Below are 19,241 nucleotides of genomic sequence, written 5' to 3'. Positions count from 1 at the left end.
TGCCACTGTCACCTAGTGCTGCTCATGGTGGGATTTGTTGGGTCTCTCTCTGTATATACCTATTTTAAAGAGTATGGTCTAGACCTGCTCTATATGAAAAGTGCCTTGAGATGACTTTTGTTGTGATATGGCGCTATATAAATAAAATTGAATTGAATTATATTCTTAGATGCCACTGATGAGTCATGACATTTCACTTGGCAGCACACTGGTATGGATGACATCCCTGAGATGAAAATCAATAAATTGATGTATTACACATATGCTTCTCTAGTTGACATGTGAACATATCCACATATGGTTCTCAGAGTGTCACAGTTCCTTTCAGCATTACTTTCCCTGCTTTGTCTCTCTCAGGAGTACACTGTAGATGTTTTTTTCCGTCAAAGTTGGAAGGATGAGCGACTTAAGTTCCATGGACCAATGAACATTCTGCCTCTTAACAACCTGATGGCCAGTAAGATCTGGACCCCTGACACCTTCTTCCACAATGGCAAGAAATCTGTGGCCCACAATATGACAATGCCCAACAAGCTGCTGAGGATCATGGAGGATGGAACCTTGCTCTACACTATGAGGTACCTGATTTCTTTCCTAATTTCTAGGTAAAATTTACACTTAACAAGCACTTTATTAAGAACACGTGTACATCTGTTTATTCATGGAATCATCCAATCAGCCAACTCCAGTCATGTACTGTGTTTGTTTATTGAAAGAATCGCCTGATGCCTTATTAGGGTGGTGTAACCTAATCAGATGTCTCAGACAACTTTGCCCAGGTGACTTCCCTTGATCTAAATTCACCCTAACCCTCTCTTTCCTCTTCCTTATTCATGTGGCCTAGTACAGTGTAAGCTTTGCAGAAGGACTCCCTTGCAAATCGTCTGCACCCAACCCCCATGATATGCTGGATGCATTTTAGTGTCATCTTTGGCATTCTCTCACCATCAGTAGATACATGTCCCTTTATTTGAAGGCCCTATCCATTCTTTCGCCTCATCTTGCACTGACTATACCTACCCAGGCCAATATGATGTGTGTAGAGTCAGTTAGTGCAAAATGCCTGAGCTGGACTTCCCTGACTTCACTTATCAATTTATTATTTATTTTTTCATTAATTCTTAATTTGTTCAGGGACCAATTGAGAGCAAAGCTCTCATTTACAGTGGTAAATTTTGATTACTTTCATTACTTTCTCAAAGCATGTTGACCAGACTTATTTATAATTTCAGTTAGAATTAGAACAAGCTACTCTGAACTCTACATTTCATGACAATGATCCTTGCTTTTAAAGAGAATACACAGATATGGCTGAAGATGTTAGTACTCTTCTACTTAAAAAAGAAAAATCACAGTTTTATCTAAAATAAGTCAAAACTGACAAAGTTCATTCCATATTTGATAGACTGCAGTAAGGCCCAGAGCTGCATTAAGCTCAATGCTAAAGTCAGCATTCTACCGTGCTGGCAATGACAACACCAACATGATGATGTTCAGTAGGTAATATTATGTAATTTGTTTTTCAGTCATAAAGCACAGTATTGGACTAATTAATATCATACATATGGAAACATAAATATTTGTACCTAATTTGATAGCAATCCATCTAGTATTACATGATATTATGCCTCTCATTCTTGCCCTGTTCCTTGCTGGGAAACCTTGTGCCCTCAATAATTATAATTTTTTCATTTATTTATTTGTCAGAACAGTGTCTTGTATCTCAGATAATTTTAAAATGCAATCATTATCTTTGTTATTACATTTAAATAATTATAGTATAGAGACAACAGGTTCTGTATGTTTTTAATTAAACAAATTGTGGGCATGTGTGTATTTATTGCCAGGCTGACAGTTCAAGCTGAGTGTCCCATGCACCTTGAAGACTTCCCCATGGACTCTCACTCATGTCCTCTCAAGTTTGGCAGCTGTAAGTGTCAGCAGATTTACATCATCCAAACAGTCCATATCAGCTCTCTACTTTCTGTTCCTGAACCTCGGCCTAACTTTAACTTTGAAGGATACATTTGCTGTTTCCAACACAAACTTAAGTAAAAGGTTGCTTGTAGTGTATTATTATTTATCTATTTATTTAACTTTAAATTTTTTTTGTCCCCCTCCACATTTCATTATAATGGTGTGAATTTTTGTGGAGGAATAAATATACCTCTGTCAGATGTCAGGATATGCAGGGGCAATGTACAAGTGATCTCTGCAACTTCAACCAAAATCCTGGTGCTCTGTTGTGAGACAGTGAGTTGAATATGAGGAAGTACGATTTTTAAGATTGGAATTGTTATCAGTTTCTCCTGGCTCTCTCTACATCAGATGCCTACACTAAGACAGAGGTTACTTACATCTGGAGTCGTAATGCCTCCCAGTCAGTTGATGTTGCACCTGATGGATCCAGACTCAACCAGTATGACTTGGTGGGCCAGAGTGTGGGAAAGGAGACCATTAAATCCAGTACCGGTGAGTATTATGCATCAATTTCAAGTCAAGACAAACAGAAGAGAGCAACAGAAAAAAACTGTGCCTGAACAAACGAAAAAGTTTCATGACAGCAGTACATTGTGTTGGGTAATAAATTAGACAAAATAAACAATGGCCAGACTTCCATGTTAGCATGTTTGCTGATCTGAAGTTGTTAGAAAGAAAACCTCTCAGCAATATGTAAAAAAAATGAATGATGATATTGTCACCAGTAAGTATTGCTGATTGGGGGGGGGGGGGAGTTTAGTGTTGATGAATTCTTTTTCCCCCTTTTTGTTGCTCTGTACAGATAAAATTGTACAGCTTGTTAATAATAATTAATAAACTTGCAAGAGAGCTGCCATCAGCAGCAGCTGCCTGCGTCCTCATCCTTACACCAGATTGTGTGCATTTAAAAATATTTAATATTTGGAGTTATGTGACATGAAGACCAAGATGGCTACTTAGACTATGAGCTTCCAAGTAAATTTTATACATCTCTTAGGGGGTGTAACGAAGGGCGCTTCGTTACCAGTGACTGTCGGCCTTGGCTTGTAAATATTGTATAGTGAGGTAACTGGTGGTGTTGCCTGATGCAGGCTAGGAACACCACTTGTCAGAGAAGTTATGGACCGTGAGGAGTATTTTTGTTTTGTTTGTCATGTGTCCCATGTTCCTGGGAGGGACACATGACTCTGGTAACAGATCTGAGATAGATTTGAAGTTCTCCTTCATATATGTGGGTTTTTATTTTATTTTATTTTAATTTTTTTGGTCCCTTTCTTTCTTTTCTACTGTTTTTACCCTATACCAGTGGCTTTATTATGTTACAACATAACAGAGGTCAGGTTTATTGGGATTACAGTATATCTGGCTGTCTTTGTCTGTCAATTGGTGGTAATAGCAAGTTGAGTTTGTGGACTTGGAATGTTAAAGGACTTGGGAATCCTATAAATGTTCTTAATTTTTTGAAATCCAAATACTATGATATAGTCTTTTTGCAAGAGACTCACTAAGCAGCACAGGAGTCCAAGAAGCTTTATGGAGACTGGGTGGGGCATGTATTTTATAGCACTGGATTGAGCAAGAGTAGGGGTGTAGCAACTTTAATTAAGTAAAGACATACAATTCAAATGTATAAAGGATAATGATAACAAAGGACAAATGCTCATTATTCAAGCAGATATTCAGGGACAAAACATATTGCTGGTGAACATCTATGCACCCAGTGGGGATAACCCTACCTTTTTATTGACATGGAGAATATACACTGATCAACCATAACATTATGACCACTGATGGGTGTAGTGAATAACATTGATTATTTGGTTACAATACAGTGTTCTCCTGAGAAACCTTGGGTTCTGGTATTTATCTTGATGTTACTTTGAGACCTACCACTGTCTAAATATTGTTACAGACCAAGCATCCACCCCCATGGCAAAAGAACTCATCAATGGCAGGGGCCTCCCCCAGCAAGAGAGTGCTTCAACCACACTGCAAAAACTGCTCACAAATGGCTCTAGGAACATGACAAAGAGCCTGATGTGTTAACCTGGCCCACAAACTCCCCAGATCCCCATCTGATCCAACATCTGTGGGACCTCTCAACAATTCTGAGCCATCAGGACATGGACACAGGACCTGTGGGTGTCCTATTGGTAGCAGATCCTCTGGGTCCTGTGGGTTGTGGGGTGAGGCCTCCATGGATCTGGCTTGTTCCAGTGCATCCCACAGATGCCAGGTTAGGCTATTTTTCATGTTCCTTTAGACACTTCTGAGCAGTTTTTGCAGTGTGTTTGAAGCATTGTCTTGCTGAGGTGCTTTTGCCATGGGGGGGTGTGCTTGTTCTATAACAATATTTCATCAGTGGTACATGTCAAATTACCATCTAGATGGATACCAGAGCCAAGGTTTATCAGCAGAACATTGTAATGTTATAAAATGATCAAAAATGTTATTCACTTCACCTGTCAGTGGTCATAATGTTATGGTGTATTACATAATGCAGGAGATTTCCCTATAATTATGGATGGAGATTTAAATTTTACTTTAGACAGTTCTTTGATTGCAGTCATTTAACATACAATAGACCACAGAAATCGGTGCAAGTAGCTAAGGATGTCTGCTCATCTCTTGAAGACATTTGAAGGATTCTTATCCCAATGGGCAGGGACTACACCTTTTTCTCACATGTACACCATGTATATTCCTGGTTTTGTCTCTGATCTCAAAATCCTTATTTCCCTCTACATTATTGTGCTAATTATGATACCTCTTGGTTCAACAACTCCCTTTTACAGGATCTGAGCCAAATTTGGGGCAGAAATAAAATTTTACATTGAAACTAATGTCCCAACAGCACCCTCTGCAGGTATAGCATGGGATGTTATGATGGCATAACTTCAGGGTTTTTTATTCAGTATTCTGCTCATAAGAAGAAACAGAGTAAAGTTGAGTCTTTAAGGTTAGAGAAGGAAATACACATATATGAATGTAAATTACAACAAATTGTGACCACTGAAGGACTGAGAAAACTAACAAAGCTTGAATTTGAATATAATTATTTATTTACAAAAAAGGTGGAAATTATATTACTTAGGGCAAGGTAAAATTACTTTAAATCAGGTGATAAAGCTGGCAGATTATTAGCTAAACATATTAAACATAAACAGTCTATCTCAACAATTCCTGCCATACGGTCTCTTGATGGTGAAGTAATAACTAAACCTAGAGATATGAATGAGACTTTCGATGAGAACCTCTACACATCAGACTGTATAGCTACTGATGAAGAGATAGATTTATTTCTGATTAACTTACACCTGCCTATGCTCAAGATGACCCAAAAAGAAGTCTTGAATCCCCAATAACATGTGAGGAGATAATGTAAGTAATAAAAGCACTACCAACAGTAAAGCCTCCAGGCAAGCTGGCTTTACAGCTGAGTAACCAGAGTATCCTTTCAGTCACAGTTTGATCCAAACTGACTGAAGATTTTATCATAGATTCTGGCCAACAGATTAGGCAGAGTCATCAGTTGCCTAGTATACCATGATAGTAGTAGTTTTATTCATAAAAGAAACTCATTAGATCGTATTAGGAGGGTGATGAGCTCCTTAGTTGTTGCCATTTCACTTAACTCAAAGAAGGCTTTGGCAATTTCAAGTTAACTGGAGGTATTTGTTTCGTGTGCTAAAAGCTTTTAGATTTGGCCAGGTTTTCATGAAATGGATAGAAATCTTATAGGGCAGTGGTACAGACTAGCGGAGTGATTTTTTCTTATTTTAGACTAGCTAGCAGAAGCAATACGTTGGAACTCCTCTTTTCCAGGAATTGGAATCGGAGACTCAGTGAATAAACTGACTTTATAATAAGATATCCTCTGTTATGTATCTGATCCTGTAACATCTACTTCAGCTTTTCTTGACATTTTTAACAATTTTTCAAAGCTCTCTGGAGAGAAAGTTAATTGGAACAAGTCAGAATTACTACCTCTGACTGCATTTTGCCCCAAAAATTAATTTCAAGCCGGATCCTTTCAGTGGCCTTCAGAGAGCATCAAATACTTGGGCATCCTTTACCCCCATGCAACAGATGAAATAGTGGAGAAGAATGTTGAACCACTGCTGAAGAAAATAATGTGATATAGATAGATAGACATCTTTATCTCTGTGGAGAAAAGTGAATGTTTTGAAAATCAATGGGATCCCTAAATTAATCCACCTTCTTCAATCTCTCCAATTAAATAATTCTGTAACATATTTCAAGCAATTTGGTCATTTATGCAACAAATTTCTCTGGAATAGGAAACAACCACTGATGCAGTTGGAAAAAACACAGCTTCCAGTAGACAGAGCAGGAATGGGACTACCAACATTACTACTCATCATTACACATTTGGTCTGCGACATGCTCAGTGTTCCCTTCCACCAGAAAGAGCCCCCTCTGGTCAGAACTGTATAGTGCTTGGTGTTATATATGTTAAACATTTGAAAATGGCAATAAAAATGTAAATCATGTGTTTAGGAGCCCATTTGCAGATGGGAAGAAACTGTTGAAACTTGTGGCGAGGTCTTGGTTATGATGGGCTGCAGCCTCCTGCCAGAAGGGAGTGTTTTGAAAAGTTTGTGACCAGGGTGGGAGGGATTGGCCATGATCTTTCCTGCCCTCCTCAGGGTGTACAATTCCTGGATCACCTTCTCCGCAGACCAGATGACACGCTGCAGTCTGCCTTTGTCCTTGGCAGTAGTAGTAGTAGTAGTAGTAGTAGTAGTGGTAGTAGTAGTTCCTGTATCATTCTTTATAATATTTATACAAAGGGGTTGTCAGTGTGAGTCTGTTACAGGATGTCTAGGCAGGATTTAGATATTTGTTAACTTTAGCATAAACAAACATTTTCAACCAACAGCAGCACTTTAGAAGTGTGGCTCACCTCCAGAATATTACTGGAACATATGTATAACAGTTTATCAAGATGCAGTCATTCATTTTCTTTATGCCTAAATGGCCATCTTGGGAAATCATGAAACCTGGTAGGCACAACAACTTGGTAAATAGGCTCACCATCAAAATACTTGTGTGATGGAAAATAATGACATAAAATTATTATCATTATTATTATGATGCCGTCAAGTGTCAGTTTCAATGGAACTTATTTCATCCACATGTGCATTTTATTGTGTGTGTCACGGCAAATGCAATAAACACATCAAGAAACTTCATTTCATTTTTACCAAGTTCACTGCTAACCAGGGGTACTGGAGCAATGATAGCAGAAAGAGTAACATCAGCCCACTTTTGACTCCCTGCTTAAGAAATAGGTGAGAATACAACATTATTTTTTGCAGAAGTAGATGTAACCAAATTCCCACATATGTCCGCTGAGTCTGCTGCCACCATACATGCTAGGATGCTAGTGATCCCCATGTGTTCTGTGCTAGAAGGTGGAGTAATGGATGGAGAGGACCAAGACAAAAGAAATCACTCTTAAATGGCCAGCACACCTACACTAAATAGTGCAAAACATTCTTCCAGTTTGGTGGAACGCCACACTCTTTCAAGCCTACTGTTTGTTTCAGTGAACAGGTTTGGGAGTTGAATCATGGACCTCTTGCTCTTTATTGTTCTCATTTTTAGGGGGGCGATGGAATCTAGAGTTGTACGCAGTGAGTCTGCAACACTGTCTACAAGATGATCAAGCTGGGAGGGAGTAGCTTCTGCTAAATTAAGTTGAGGCACTGGACCTAAGTTAGTGGGAATCATTTCCTTGAATTTACCTACTGCATTATCGGAAATATTTCTAGTCAGGATGTTTTTTGCTGATAATACGTAATCCGCCAATATAAATTCTTTTTGGATCATGAATGTCAGTAAACGTAACCAAATTTCATGGTTATGAATTTTGTTATTATGTTTAACAGCAAATCTTGCAGTGGCACTAGCGAAAATTCCACTGGCTCAACCAAAGTCAGACCACTAATTTTCCATCCCTAGTTTGCAATCCCTAGAGCTCAGAACTCACACTAATACCAACCAATTAATCAGCCTGTTTGGGGTGGCACATCAGAAACACTACGCATCAGTTACTTTTACTGGAAAGAGGTCACTAATTCTGACCCATGAATCAGCTTGTTTCTGCCTGCAGGACACTTTACCTCAGGGGACAGTAGAGCGTTTCCTGGTTCCTACCACTTCATACCACAGGGTAACACTTTCTTTGATGCCACTTTCTATCACAGTGCTCTGTCAACATGACAGTTACTGATAATTTTAAGAAATCTCAGTAATTTTAAAAATTCTTTATGAAGCCACAACTTATGTTGTGTCATAATAACATAATGATTCCATCCCCTCAACTCTCTGTCTTAGGATCTCAAAATACTGATAATTAGTGTCTCATTATGTATTTTTTTAGTTTCTCAATATCTTGAGGTGTTAACTCATTATAAAGTCTCTATGTGGAATTTCCATGTTCTCCCTGTGCCTGTATGGGTTCTCTCCAGGTTCTCCAGCTCCCTCCCACAGTCCAAAGACATGCAGGTTAACTGGTGACTCTAAATTGTCTGTCGGTGTGAATGGTTGTTTTATTCATAATATCTTCATGTCATTAGTGGTGGACTGAGACCTCAAATATTGGCACAAAATTAATAAAAGACTGTAGTTGAAGAAAAGAAGGTTGATATCATAAAACTGGACATTTCTCTCAATCTGCTCTGCAAGTTATTCAAGGCAAACTAACGCTTTTGAAAATTTTTACTTTGTCTGATGCTAGCAGCTCCACAGTGGCAACAAGGCACCCCTTCACAAAATTTCCTTCTGAATAAGGTTTCAGATTCTCAGCTATTATCTTACTTACCACAAAAATGCCTGCATAATAATGACTGTCAGATTGCAGTCTTGTTAAAGAGGCTTTTCTTTCCTTGACAGTCACCATAATGCATGTTGATGATTACAGTGCCCATTACGTGTGTGTTGTAGCTGGGTGTAACAATGCACCGTGGCATGATGCATCGCGATTGAGAAAACGTGATGATGCACATCGTTATGCTGAAAACTGTATCATGATGTGACTGATGAAGTGAGCTCTGTGTCCTGAAGTAATCTGTTTCATCTCTGTGAGTGATCGTACTGTGTGCTGTACTAAATAACACTGAGGAATTAAAGTGAGTAGGTTTGAACTGCAACTTTCTCATCTTCCCACAGCTTCTCACAATGTAACAGCATCTGGCTGCTTCAGGTTCTGTTCAGTCAGTCTGTAGACCGCTGGCTTTCCTAGTGACCACTAATCAGCTGACAGAGTGACTGTAGTGGGTCGATCTCTCTCTCTCTCTTATTCCTCTTGCATAATTGTTTTCTCTGACAGTTGATATTTTTCAGACTCATCATCTGTAACAGCTGTAATTCTCTTGTTTTCACTCGTCATTAATTTCTTTCCTCTGTGGCAGCAGAACATGTTACAGCAGCTTCACAAACTCCTGCAGCTTAAACTGAACTAACCAAAGACTTTTAGGGCTGATTAACTCTGAAAAACTCACTGTACATGGACCTACAACGCTTGCTAGCTTAGCAACATAATTAGGCTAAACTATCCACAATGCAACACTCTAAAATACCGTAGTTACACTAATATTCGCTCCATTCAAAAAGTATATCAGTTGAAATGAATGGAAACATAATACACCAGGAGATAAATACTACCTTATGTTATGGCCAATACGGTATCCTTTCCTTTGCATTGTAGTCTGCAGAATAAGAGAATAACCGCAAGAAAGATTTTATTTTTACATTTGAACTGGAGTTTAGTTTACAATAAGGAAAACACTGTAAGAAACTGGGTTTTGTGGCAACAAGATATTTGAGATAAGTGATTTTTTTGCAGTTTACACTACGAAAAAATAAGAATTCTAATATCTTAATTTGTTTTCATTCTTTCTGCATAAATTCTTAGATGTATAGTGAGTGTATCGAACTGTGAGCCCTGTATTAAGACTGTGACCGGGAGGGGGACCACCCAGTCATATAATATCTTATGATATTTTCTTTTATCACAGAAAAGAAGCAATTGCCTGCTGCCTAAAGGCTGGATGTCTCCCACACATGACCTGCTTTGTGTGACATCCTCATTCAGTGGGACTTCTCTGCTTTTGTACATTTACATTTTCCCTCTTGTCCTCAGGAGAATACACAGTCATGACAGCTCACTTCCATCTGAAGAGGAAGATTGGCTACTTTGTTATCCAGACATATCTACCCTGTATCATGACAGTCATCCTCTCCCAGGTTTCTTTCTGGCTCAATAGAGAGTCGGTGCCAGCCAGAACTGTCTTTGGTGAGTCTTTTCATTTTAATTTTTCAAACACTATTCACATTTTTCACAGAGAAAGAAACATTCTTTATTCTACACATGATCACATGATTTATGCAGTCAAATGACACCAAGAATGGCAGGTCTGGCAGAGTGGGAATTCAAGTTATTCTATCATTGATTTTTATTGCTGTTATAAACAGACCCCAGTAATATTCACTGCACATTCACAAAACATTTGAGTTGATGACATCTTGCCATTTATATCAGAGAAAACTTTTCTGAGATCTCTGAGTCAGATGTTGGAGGGAAAGTGTCTTTGAGTTGATTTACTTGGTTTTATACTGAGACCTAGAACCAAGGAGAGCTTTGAATTGTGACTCTGACTAGAAAAGTGATCATCCTAAAGAGGTTTGTGTGTGTTATCAGACTTCCACACACACACAGACAGCCTAAGGGTCACTCTCAGTGTGTGAGGAGAGTGGCAAAGGTGAAGAGGTTAGTGGGCTGTTTTAGGGGGAGCACTACACCACAGTTATGGTGAAATTTGGATTCCTAAGTGGTAACTCTTCCTATCCTCACCTGAAGCTGTAGGGTTATCTCTGCTCTTGTTTGTGTTCCTAATTGTAAAATCTGTTATGCTGACAGGTGGGCATTTTATCAGGCCTCTGCAGGCACACTACCAGATAGTAGTTATGCTGCAATGAGACCTCACCCTCCTTATCTTATCTTAGTATGGTAGATCTACACTCACACTCTAATTTCCCATTTGCAATGTTTTAATGTCAGGGACCTGTGTGAAACTAACATAGTGCCCTCTTTCCACTTTAGTCACTGCACTATGATACGCCTGAATAAACCCAGTCATTATCTATTGTGACACACTAGCCAGAAAAGAAAGATTGTGTGAAAGGCAGTAGGAGTTAGTGCAAGTTCTCAGTACCAGAGACATCATGATCCTGGTTCATAAAAGGCCTCTGAGTACAGTACAGTAATAATAGGGAAATGAAAACCACTCTCTGATTAGTTCACCTACAATGCTCAGTGTCTCATGTGACAAGATACAGTCAGTGAATCTTTTGGAATGACCTGGTTTTCTGCATTAATTGCTCATAAAATCTTCATTTGAGACACAACTACAGACAAACATGATGTGCTTCAGCCAATATCACACAAACAGTTATACTCCCTTTGTTTTTATTGAACACACCCATCAAATACTCACAGTGCTGGTGGAAAAAGTAAATGAACCCCTGGATTTAGCAACTAGTTGAACCTCCTTTGAACCAGCTCTTCCTGTAGCTGTGGATCAGAGCTGCACAATGTTCAGGAGGAAGTTTGGGCCGTTCTTTCTACAGAGCTGCTTCAGCGCAGACATATTCTCAGGCTGTCTGGTGTGAACGACTCTCTGGGCTCATTTCACAGCAGCTCTGTTGGATTCAAGTCTGGGCTCTGACTCCACAAAGTGGATTTTCTTTGTCTTCTTTGATTTACTTCTTTAGGGTCATGCGGGTGGCAAAGTAAGAAGGTACAGGGTTCAAACCCATTTTGCCCGGGGCTTTTCTGTGTTCCAGGTTCTCCAGCTTCCTTTCACAGTCTAAAGACATGCAGATTAATTGGTGACTCTAAATTGTCTGTAGGTGTGAATGTGAGTGTGAATGGTTGTTTGTCTCTATATGTCAGCCCTGTGATGGACTGGTGATCTATCCAGGGTGTACCCCTCTAGCTGTTACAAATGGACATTATATTGAGGATACATCCTTACATACATACATAGTGAGTTATACCTTTCAGGCTCCACATTTACTTGACACAATATAACCATGAAATAAAGATCAAAGCAATAGTTTCCAGCCCTGATTCATATTGATTCCAATGAAACAGTCATCTGTGTTTCCAGGTAATGACTTTGGCTTCTGTGTTTAGTAACATTAGGAGGGCTTTTTTTTCCACCATCTTGGTTCGTTGTAATGACTCTGACCTAAAGTTGAGGGCATTAGTAAGAAGCAAACTTTAACATGGTGAAAGAAGAGGAATTTCCTCTTTGTTTTCTGGTAATTAGTGATGGTGATTTCCTGGATCTTATGATTAGGCAGTTGATACTAATTGCAAAGATTTTATATGTTCAACAGAATCTTGACCCTGAGAAGTCTGTTATTACTGTTGTCTTTTACTACCCCATTAAAAAAATCAAACCCTGATATTGCTTAAATTAACATTGATACAATGGAATTACACTGAAATTGAAAGTACAAGAAGGAATGTTTGAAGAGTAAAACCACTGCATTATTTTCTAGTAAGTATAATGTGACTAGAGTGGACATGCACGTACAGCAATGCTGCTATACATTTCTTATTTGTGGTTATATTTAAATGGTTTATTACCTGCTTATGTTTTAATGCTTGCTTGGTTTTTGTTTAGGCTGTGGGGCAGGATTTAAATTCCCTCTGTACTCATGATGCTTTTGTATTACTGCTGATACTATGTTGTACTGACATATATTCAGCATCACTGGACCTGATTACCTGCCACTTCATCACTTTGACTCTTCACAAATTCAGTGCAGTCCCAGTGACTGCTCTTGTGACTTTCTTGCATTACTGTGAACAAAACAGTAAAACCTTGTTATAGCTATTCCTACGTACCATAATTCCAGGAGCATGTAGAAAATTAGGAGAAGCTGTAATAAACCACATTGGTTTATTAAATATGAGATGAGATACTGTGTGTATAAAATTAAAATAGTAATATAACCCCATCTTCAAAATATAAAGAAATAAAGAAATATACCTCTTCAAAATGGACAATATATGCATTATTAATATTTACAGACATTTACATTGAATTGTGCAGATTAAATTATTTACAGAATAGATATGAGATTATTGCACATGTTCAGGAAAAACTTATCAGTTAAGAGACTGAGGAGAGGTAAGAGTTAAACAGGTTGATTGCCACCCGCAGGAATGATTTCCTGTGTCGCTCAGTGGTGTAGCGTGGGGGGATGAGTCTGTGGCTGAATGTGCTTCTTTGGCTGACCAGTCATGGAGAGGGTATCTTGGACAACATTCTCCTCTCTGACACTGCTGTCAGAGAATCCAGCTCCCCTCCCACAACATGGCTGGCTTTGTGAATGAGCTTATTAAATCTGTTGTCTTTCACCCTCAATCTGCTGCCCCAGCACACAACAGCATAGAGGATGGCACTGATCACCACAGACTCATAAAACATCTGCAGCATTGTCCAGCAGATGTTGAAGGACCTCAGCCCCCTCAGAAAATAAAGAGGACTTTGACCCTTCCTGTAGAGGGTGTCAGTGTTTTTGGCCCAGTCCAGTCTATTGTCCAAGTACACCCCTAAATGCTCGTACTCCACATTGTCAACACTGACACCGTGGACTGAAACAAGGGTCACTGGAGCCCTAGTCCTCCTCCAGTGGCCAGTGATTGACACAACAACCTATTCTCCTATTTCCAAATCAATGCAACTTTATTTTGAATACATTTTGAACACATTTTTCAGACACAGTGGCAGAAAAATGAGATCTCCTTTTCAGCTGAAACAAATTTCTATTCACACTGAATTGACTAGTGGCCAGTGATCGACACAACAACCTATTCTCCTACTTCCAGGTCAATGCAACTTTATTTTGAACACATTTTTCAGACACAGTGGCAATTAAAGGTGCTTTAGAGAAACTGAAAGATTTATAAGAACAATAAATATATAATGGTATAGAGCTTCAACCATAATGTTGGTATAATTTCAATAAGTGATAAGTGAATGTTTACATATTAAGACATCCATCTTTGTCAATTATTACATGATGCACCACACTTACATTTTCATCAAAAAATGACATATTGTGTTCATTTAGGTATTATTACATAATGAAGTGAAAATTTATCACAATTTTTTGAGTTACAACATAAAGTGTTGTTACATGGTCTGTGTGCATGTTCTTACGTGTGTGCCTGCACAAATAAGAAATGCAACATCAAAAGTAAAACACATTATCCTTTTACAGTGGTTAGTGATGTGTTTACTGTGTGGTAAAGAGCTTTTGAATATGACCTGCAGCACAAATAATGTGTTAATGGAGAGCTAATTCTTTTCTTAAGATTAAGATAGACTTTATTTGAATAATCTCCCACATATTTGTGTTGATAATAATATCTTTCTTCAGCCACATGAATTGAGTGGCACTTCTAGTATTCTTTCTTAATCAAGACAAATCCTACACATCAGGCTAAAGGAACTGTTCAGTTTCAGAACACACAGAAAGCTCTTCACAGTAACATTAACAGCAACTCACAGAGTCTTCTAGGCAAAGGGACAATAAGTACAACTTTACAGACAGGACTGATTTAAGTGGAACTTACAAATACACAATACACACAATCCCAGGTAGCAGGTGCCTTTATTGTTGTAGCATTTTCACCATTAGTAATACATGAAGAAATTAACACCCTGAGTTGTATCTTCAGTTATTTTTTATTTAGTGGGTAGGGGTATTCCAATAATTTAATACTGTTCCTCTGTGAAGTTTGGGAAGTGGGGAGAGACAGGTGGAGATATCTTGACTTAACTCCCTAGCAGGAGTGAGCATATGCTGTAACTCCACAAAATAATTTCATTAGACCCCCTCTGCCTGTTAAACTCTCACATTACCCCAAATCATTACCCAGTAGATATTCTTATAATATACTTGGTTCCTATTTAGTTTTATTCTCTTTGTTGAAGTCAAGCTGTGACAAACACTTGACATCCTTTATTTTACTCTTTTTTTCCAGGCAAATAATCATTCAGTGGGGGTGCCCCCATAGCCGAATGGTTGGGGCACGTACTACAGTGCCCTGAGTAGCTAGTCCCCAGATCAACTCCTGGTCCAGCTAGACCTTTACTGCATGTCATCCCCCTATTCTCTCCCCCTGTTTCCTGTCTCCTCTCCAATGTCCTATCTAAATAAAGGTGAAAAAGACTGTTTTGGAAATTTTCTGCTGCATGGTGAAGAATGAAATAGAGACTTCTGCGGGCCGACAAAGTTTTATTTTCCTTGCAAGAAAAAGGTCAGTTACCACCCAAGCGGTCAGGAGATGGCAAAAGACCCCGAGCATAGGAACATCTAGACCTTTATACCTGAGGAACACCCTTCAAGGGGAACAAAGGATCCTTGATCTTGTTGTTGTTTTCTGTACACATACTGAATGACTTTTACTTAATATATTCTCTCATATTGGATACCAGTTTTTCTATATGTTTTTACCCTCTCTTTTCAGGTGTAACTACAGTTCTCACAATGACAACCCTGAGTATTAGTGCCCGTAATTCACTGCCTAAGGTGGCCTATGCTACAGCTATGGACTGGTTCATCGCCGTCTGTTATGCCTTTGTCTTCTCTGCACTCATTGAATTTGCTACCGTCAACTACTTCACCAAGAGAGGATGGGCCTGGGATGGAAAGAGCGTCATCAGTGACAAGGTAGAGCCATCACACACCTGGAGGGAGTCCAGCTGATTACACACTGGGTGACCAGAACAACTAAACCAGTCAAGTTCAAAGTTGTGCAGGTCTGTTGTTGATGGGTCAGACACCATTCTCTGAGCCTGATTATAGACTGCTAAAAAAAAATTGGAGTGACAGGTGTTTTTAAACCCTAATAATTTTCATAGTGGTCTGTGCCACAGAAGCAATCTTATAATGCTCTATAGTGCTTGAATAGTAACATGAACTTATACTCAACTCTTTGTTTGTTAATTTGTGTAAAGAATACATCTGTGTTGAGACTTGCCACATCACCCTCCACCTGAACGTATTAGCACTGTTAACCTGAGATACTTATAAGAGCAGACCTGATAACCACTGGCCTAAGTCACCCATGGCCTTCAGGTCAAACACCATCTCCTCAGTCCGCCTCACATTTAGCACAAGTCGTAAGATGATAGACCTCTGTCTCTGTGCATTAGGTCAAGAATGGCTATATCATCTGAGAATTTAATAATATAGTTCTCAGGATGGATTGTTGTACAGTCATTTGTGTACAGTGTGGAGAGGACCAGGGAACTGACACAGCCCTAAGCAGCACTAGTACTGACTAACCTGAACTCTGAGTGCTCAATATACAATCATACTTAGGGTCAACCTAAGCACAGTTCATAATAATGGATGCCAGTACAACAAGGCTCATTGTTTACCTTTGGACAGGATTTGTTAGGGTCAGGTGTGTACAGATGGGGCACCATGCTGATGTTAGCCCCTCTGTACATGTTTTGAGGAGAGATGTGGCCTGACCACAGGGTCAGTTAGTTTTTTGGGGTTCATTGCAAAAACATTTTGTTCAAAAATGTCCATATGTCTCCTCCTGGCCTCTCTGAACATGGAGTTAAGCTCCTTTTAGACAATTTCCAGTTGTTTTTTCCTGGTTCTTGATGCCATTTTTTGCAGTCTTTAATCTCTTTAGTTACATATGGATTGCTTTTAGGCTACACAATGATTTTTTCCTGAGTCTCCTCAGCAGATAGAGTCTGCTCTCACCCTTCTTATAAAGTGCAGTGGTGTTGTCTGTCCAGTCCAGTCTATTGTTCAGCTGAACACCCAGGTTCTTGTAAGATGTCACCATCTCAATGTCTCTTCCCTGAATGTTCACTGGTGTTGAGGGGAGTGTCTGCTCCTGTGGAAATCTACCTCCAGTTCTTTGGTCTTCCCTGCATTGATCTGGAGGCAGTTCTGCAGGCACCAGTCCACAAAGTCCTGCGTCAGTTCTCTGTACTCCCTGTCATCCTCATTTATGACGGGACTGATGACTGCAGAGTCATTAGAGAACTTTTGCAGGTGGCAGTGAGGTGAGTTGTTCTGGAAGTCTGCAGTGTAGAGGGTGAAAAGGAACAGAGCCAGGACCGTTCCCTGTGGTGCCCCCGTGCTGCAGACCACCATGTCAGACACACAGTCTCGTGTCCTCACATACTATGGTCAGTTGGTGAAGTAATCCAAAATCCAGAGTGTGAGATGCTGGTCCACCCCCATGTGTTCCAGCTTGTAACTCTGGAGTGTGGGCTGTATGGTGTGATTCTCACAGTGGTCCCAGGTTTATCCAGGTGAGAGAGAGCTCTGTGAAGAAGGTAGATGACTGCATCATCCACCAGCCAGGCTGGTAGGCAAACTGCCGTGGGTCCATCAATTGTCTCACCAGGGGTGGAGATGAATGAGAATCAGCCATTCCAGGGTCTTCATCAGGTTGGATGTTAGCACCACCTTGCTGTAGCTGGCACTGGTACCATGCAGGATGTCTTCCACAGCTGTGACATTCTCCCCAACATCAGGCTCATATTGAAGAGTTGCGCCACAGTCTCACACAGCTGATCTGTGCAGGACTTCAGGAGCCTGGAGCTGATGCCATCCAGACTGAGGCCAGCAGGCGAGGGGGGTAGCAGGAGGGATGACAGAGCAGGGGGAGGGGCATATTACTGATCCAATCTATTGAAGAATATATTCAGATCATTCACCCACTCCTGAGTCCTGAGATGTCTGTCAATGTCCTCCCCATGAGAGTCACAGAGCTCTGTCCACACAGTTGTCTCAAAACAGTCCTTCAGAGCCTCTTTAGTCTTGTTGGACCATCTTTTCACTGTGTTGATGACACCTGTTTACAAGGGGCTTGTACAAAGGCAAAAAAAAAAAAAAAAAAATCAAGTTAGTTCATCAGTATCTGAATTGGAAAAATGACCATTTAGTCATTAACAGTTCATTAATTACCACGTTGTTGCTGATTGGTACACAACAATGTGATTAACAAGTGCAGAATCATATTGTAGTGTTATCAAAAGTAGCATACATTATGTTCACTGTATCACGCAGACACAGTGAGTTTGTGCCGTCTCAGACCATTGTTTGCACCACAATATGTATTGTGATCACAGAAAAGTAGTTGAATTTACTGCAAATGTCTAACTCTCAGGCATTTTCCTTGCAGAAAAAGGAAGCAGCCATCACAAAGAAGAACAATGCCTATGCTGTAGCTGTGGCCAACTATGCTCCCAACATTACAAAAGACTCTACGCTGCCCACAATTTCCAAGTGTGCCCTGGGCAATCTCAACAAGACCACAGCAGAGACAAAGCCTGAGCAGAACAAGAAAACTTTTAACAGCGTCAGCAAAATTGACCGCATCTCCCGCATCATGTTCCCTGTGCTGTTTGGGAGCTTTAACCTGGTCTACTGGGCCACCTACCTGAACAGAGAACCAGTCATTAAAGATCTGGATCCTTCCAAATGAACTACAGGGACATACTCTGAACATACAGCCCATTCAGGACTTATATATCCGCTGGTTTCATTTTATTAGTCACATGGACAATTCTCTCTTCCCTTACTGAGGTGATTCAGTTTCTTATCAGTGCAGATAAACATCATAACTGGGTCAGAATAAACCTGAGAGCTCAGTCAGTTTTACCTGTAGTGTCAGCTGAGAGAAAATGAAACCTCATTGAAACTGGAAAAATATCAATGTTCAGTGGTCACCTTGCTTAAATTTTTTTTTTACTTAATCAAGCCTTCCATATATATAATTAAGTCATAATTATGACAGTATCTGGTAGTATTAGAAAACAGTACTGCAAAAACAAAAAAAAAAATGTTTCAAGCTACACTAATCAATATTTGTACATGAACAATGAATCAAATGACTATGTAATATCATAGTAACAAATACACAAAGATTTCTCACCAACTGTACAGCTCTACAGAGCTTCCCAACCTCTCTCAGCTCACAGTTTCACACCATAGTTAAAAGGAAATGCTAACACATTTCACCATTACCAGGTAAAAATATTACCAGGTGTTGTGTTTTCAGGTTGTTCCACTGCTAAGTGGCCAAGATATCAGTTAATATAGGTATGATTTGCATTTTTGAAAATAGAAATTAAACACAAATAATAAAAAAAAAAAAAAATGAATCAAATTAG

At 39.5% G+C, this 19,241-nt stretch overlaps 1 protein-coding gene across 1 annotated transcript; it reads left to right on the top strand.

Moving 5' to 3' along the window:
• Nucleotides 1-339: 339 nt before the first annotated feature.
• On the top strand, nucleotides 340-18,837 carry LOC108888320 (gamma-aminobutyric acid receptor subunit alpha-2-like). The gene is made up of 6 exons (XM_018684271.2): nucleotides 340-578; nucleotides 1,848-1,930; nucleotides 2,329-2,472; nucleotides 10,151-10,303; nucleotides 15,560-15,762; nucleotides 18,251-18,837. The coding sequence occupies exons 1-6, from the start codon at nucleotides 424-426 to the stop codon at nucleotides 18,551-18,553; spliced, it is 1,041 nt and encodes a 346-aa protein (XP_018539787.2). The 5' UTR covers nucleotides 340-423; the 3' UTR covers nucleotides 18,554-18,837.
• The last annotated feature ends 404 nt before the right edge of the window (nucleotides 18,838-19,241 follow it).

Source organism: Lates calcarifer, unplaced genomic scaffold (genome assembly GCF_001640805.2).
Source record: "Lates calcarifer isolate ASB-BC8 unplaced genomic scaffold, TLL_Latcal_v3 _unitig_1319_quiver_1000, whole genome shotgun sequence".
NCBI classification, from domain to species: Eukaryota; Metazoa; Chordata; class Actinopteri; family Centropomidae; genus Lates; species Lates calcarifer.
The sequence above is the reverse complement of the archived record's forward strand: the minus strand, read 5'-3'. Positions and strand labels throughout refer to the sequence as shown.

What these genes read in the sequence shown, in the direction of transcription:
- LOC108888320 (XM_018684271.2), top strand. Translation starts at nt 424, where the DNA reads ATGAACATTCTGCCTCTTAACAACCTGATGGCCAGTAAGATCTGGACC. An exon ending in ACCTTGCTCTACACTATGAG is followed by an intron (nt 579 to 1,847) that starts GTACCTGATTTC and finishes ATTTATTGCCAG; the next exon opens with GCTGACAGTTCAAGCTGAGT. An exon ending in AGAGCGTCATCAGTGACAAG is followed by an intron (nt 15,763 to 18,250) that starts GTAGAGCCATCA and finishes TTTTCCTTGCAG; the next exon opens with AAAAAGGAAGCAGCCATCAC.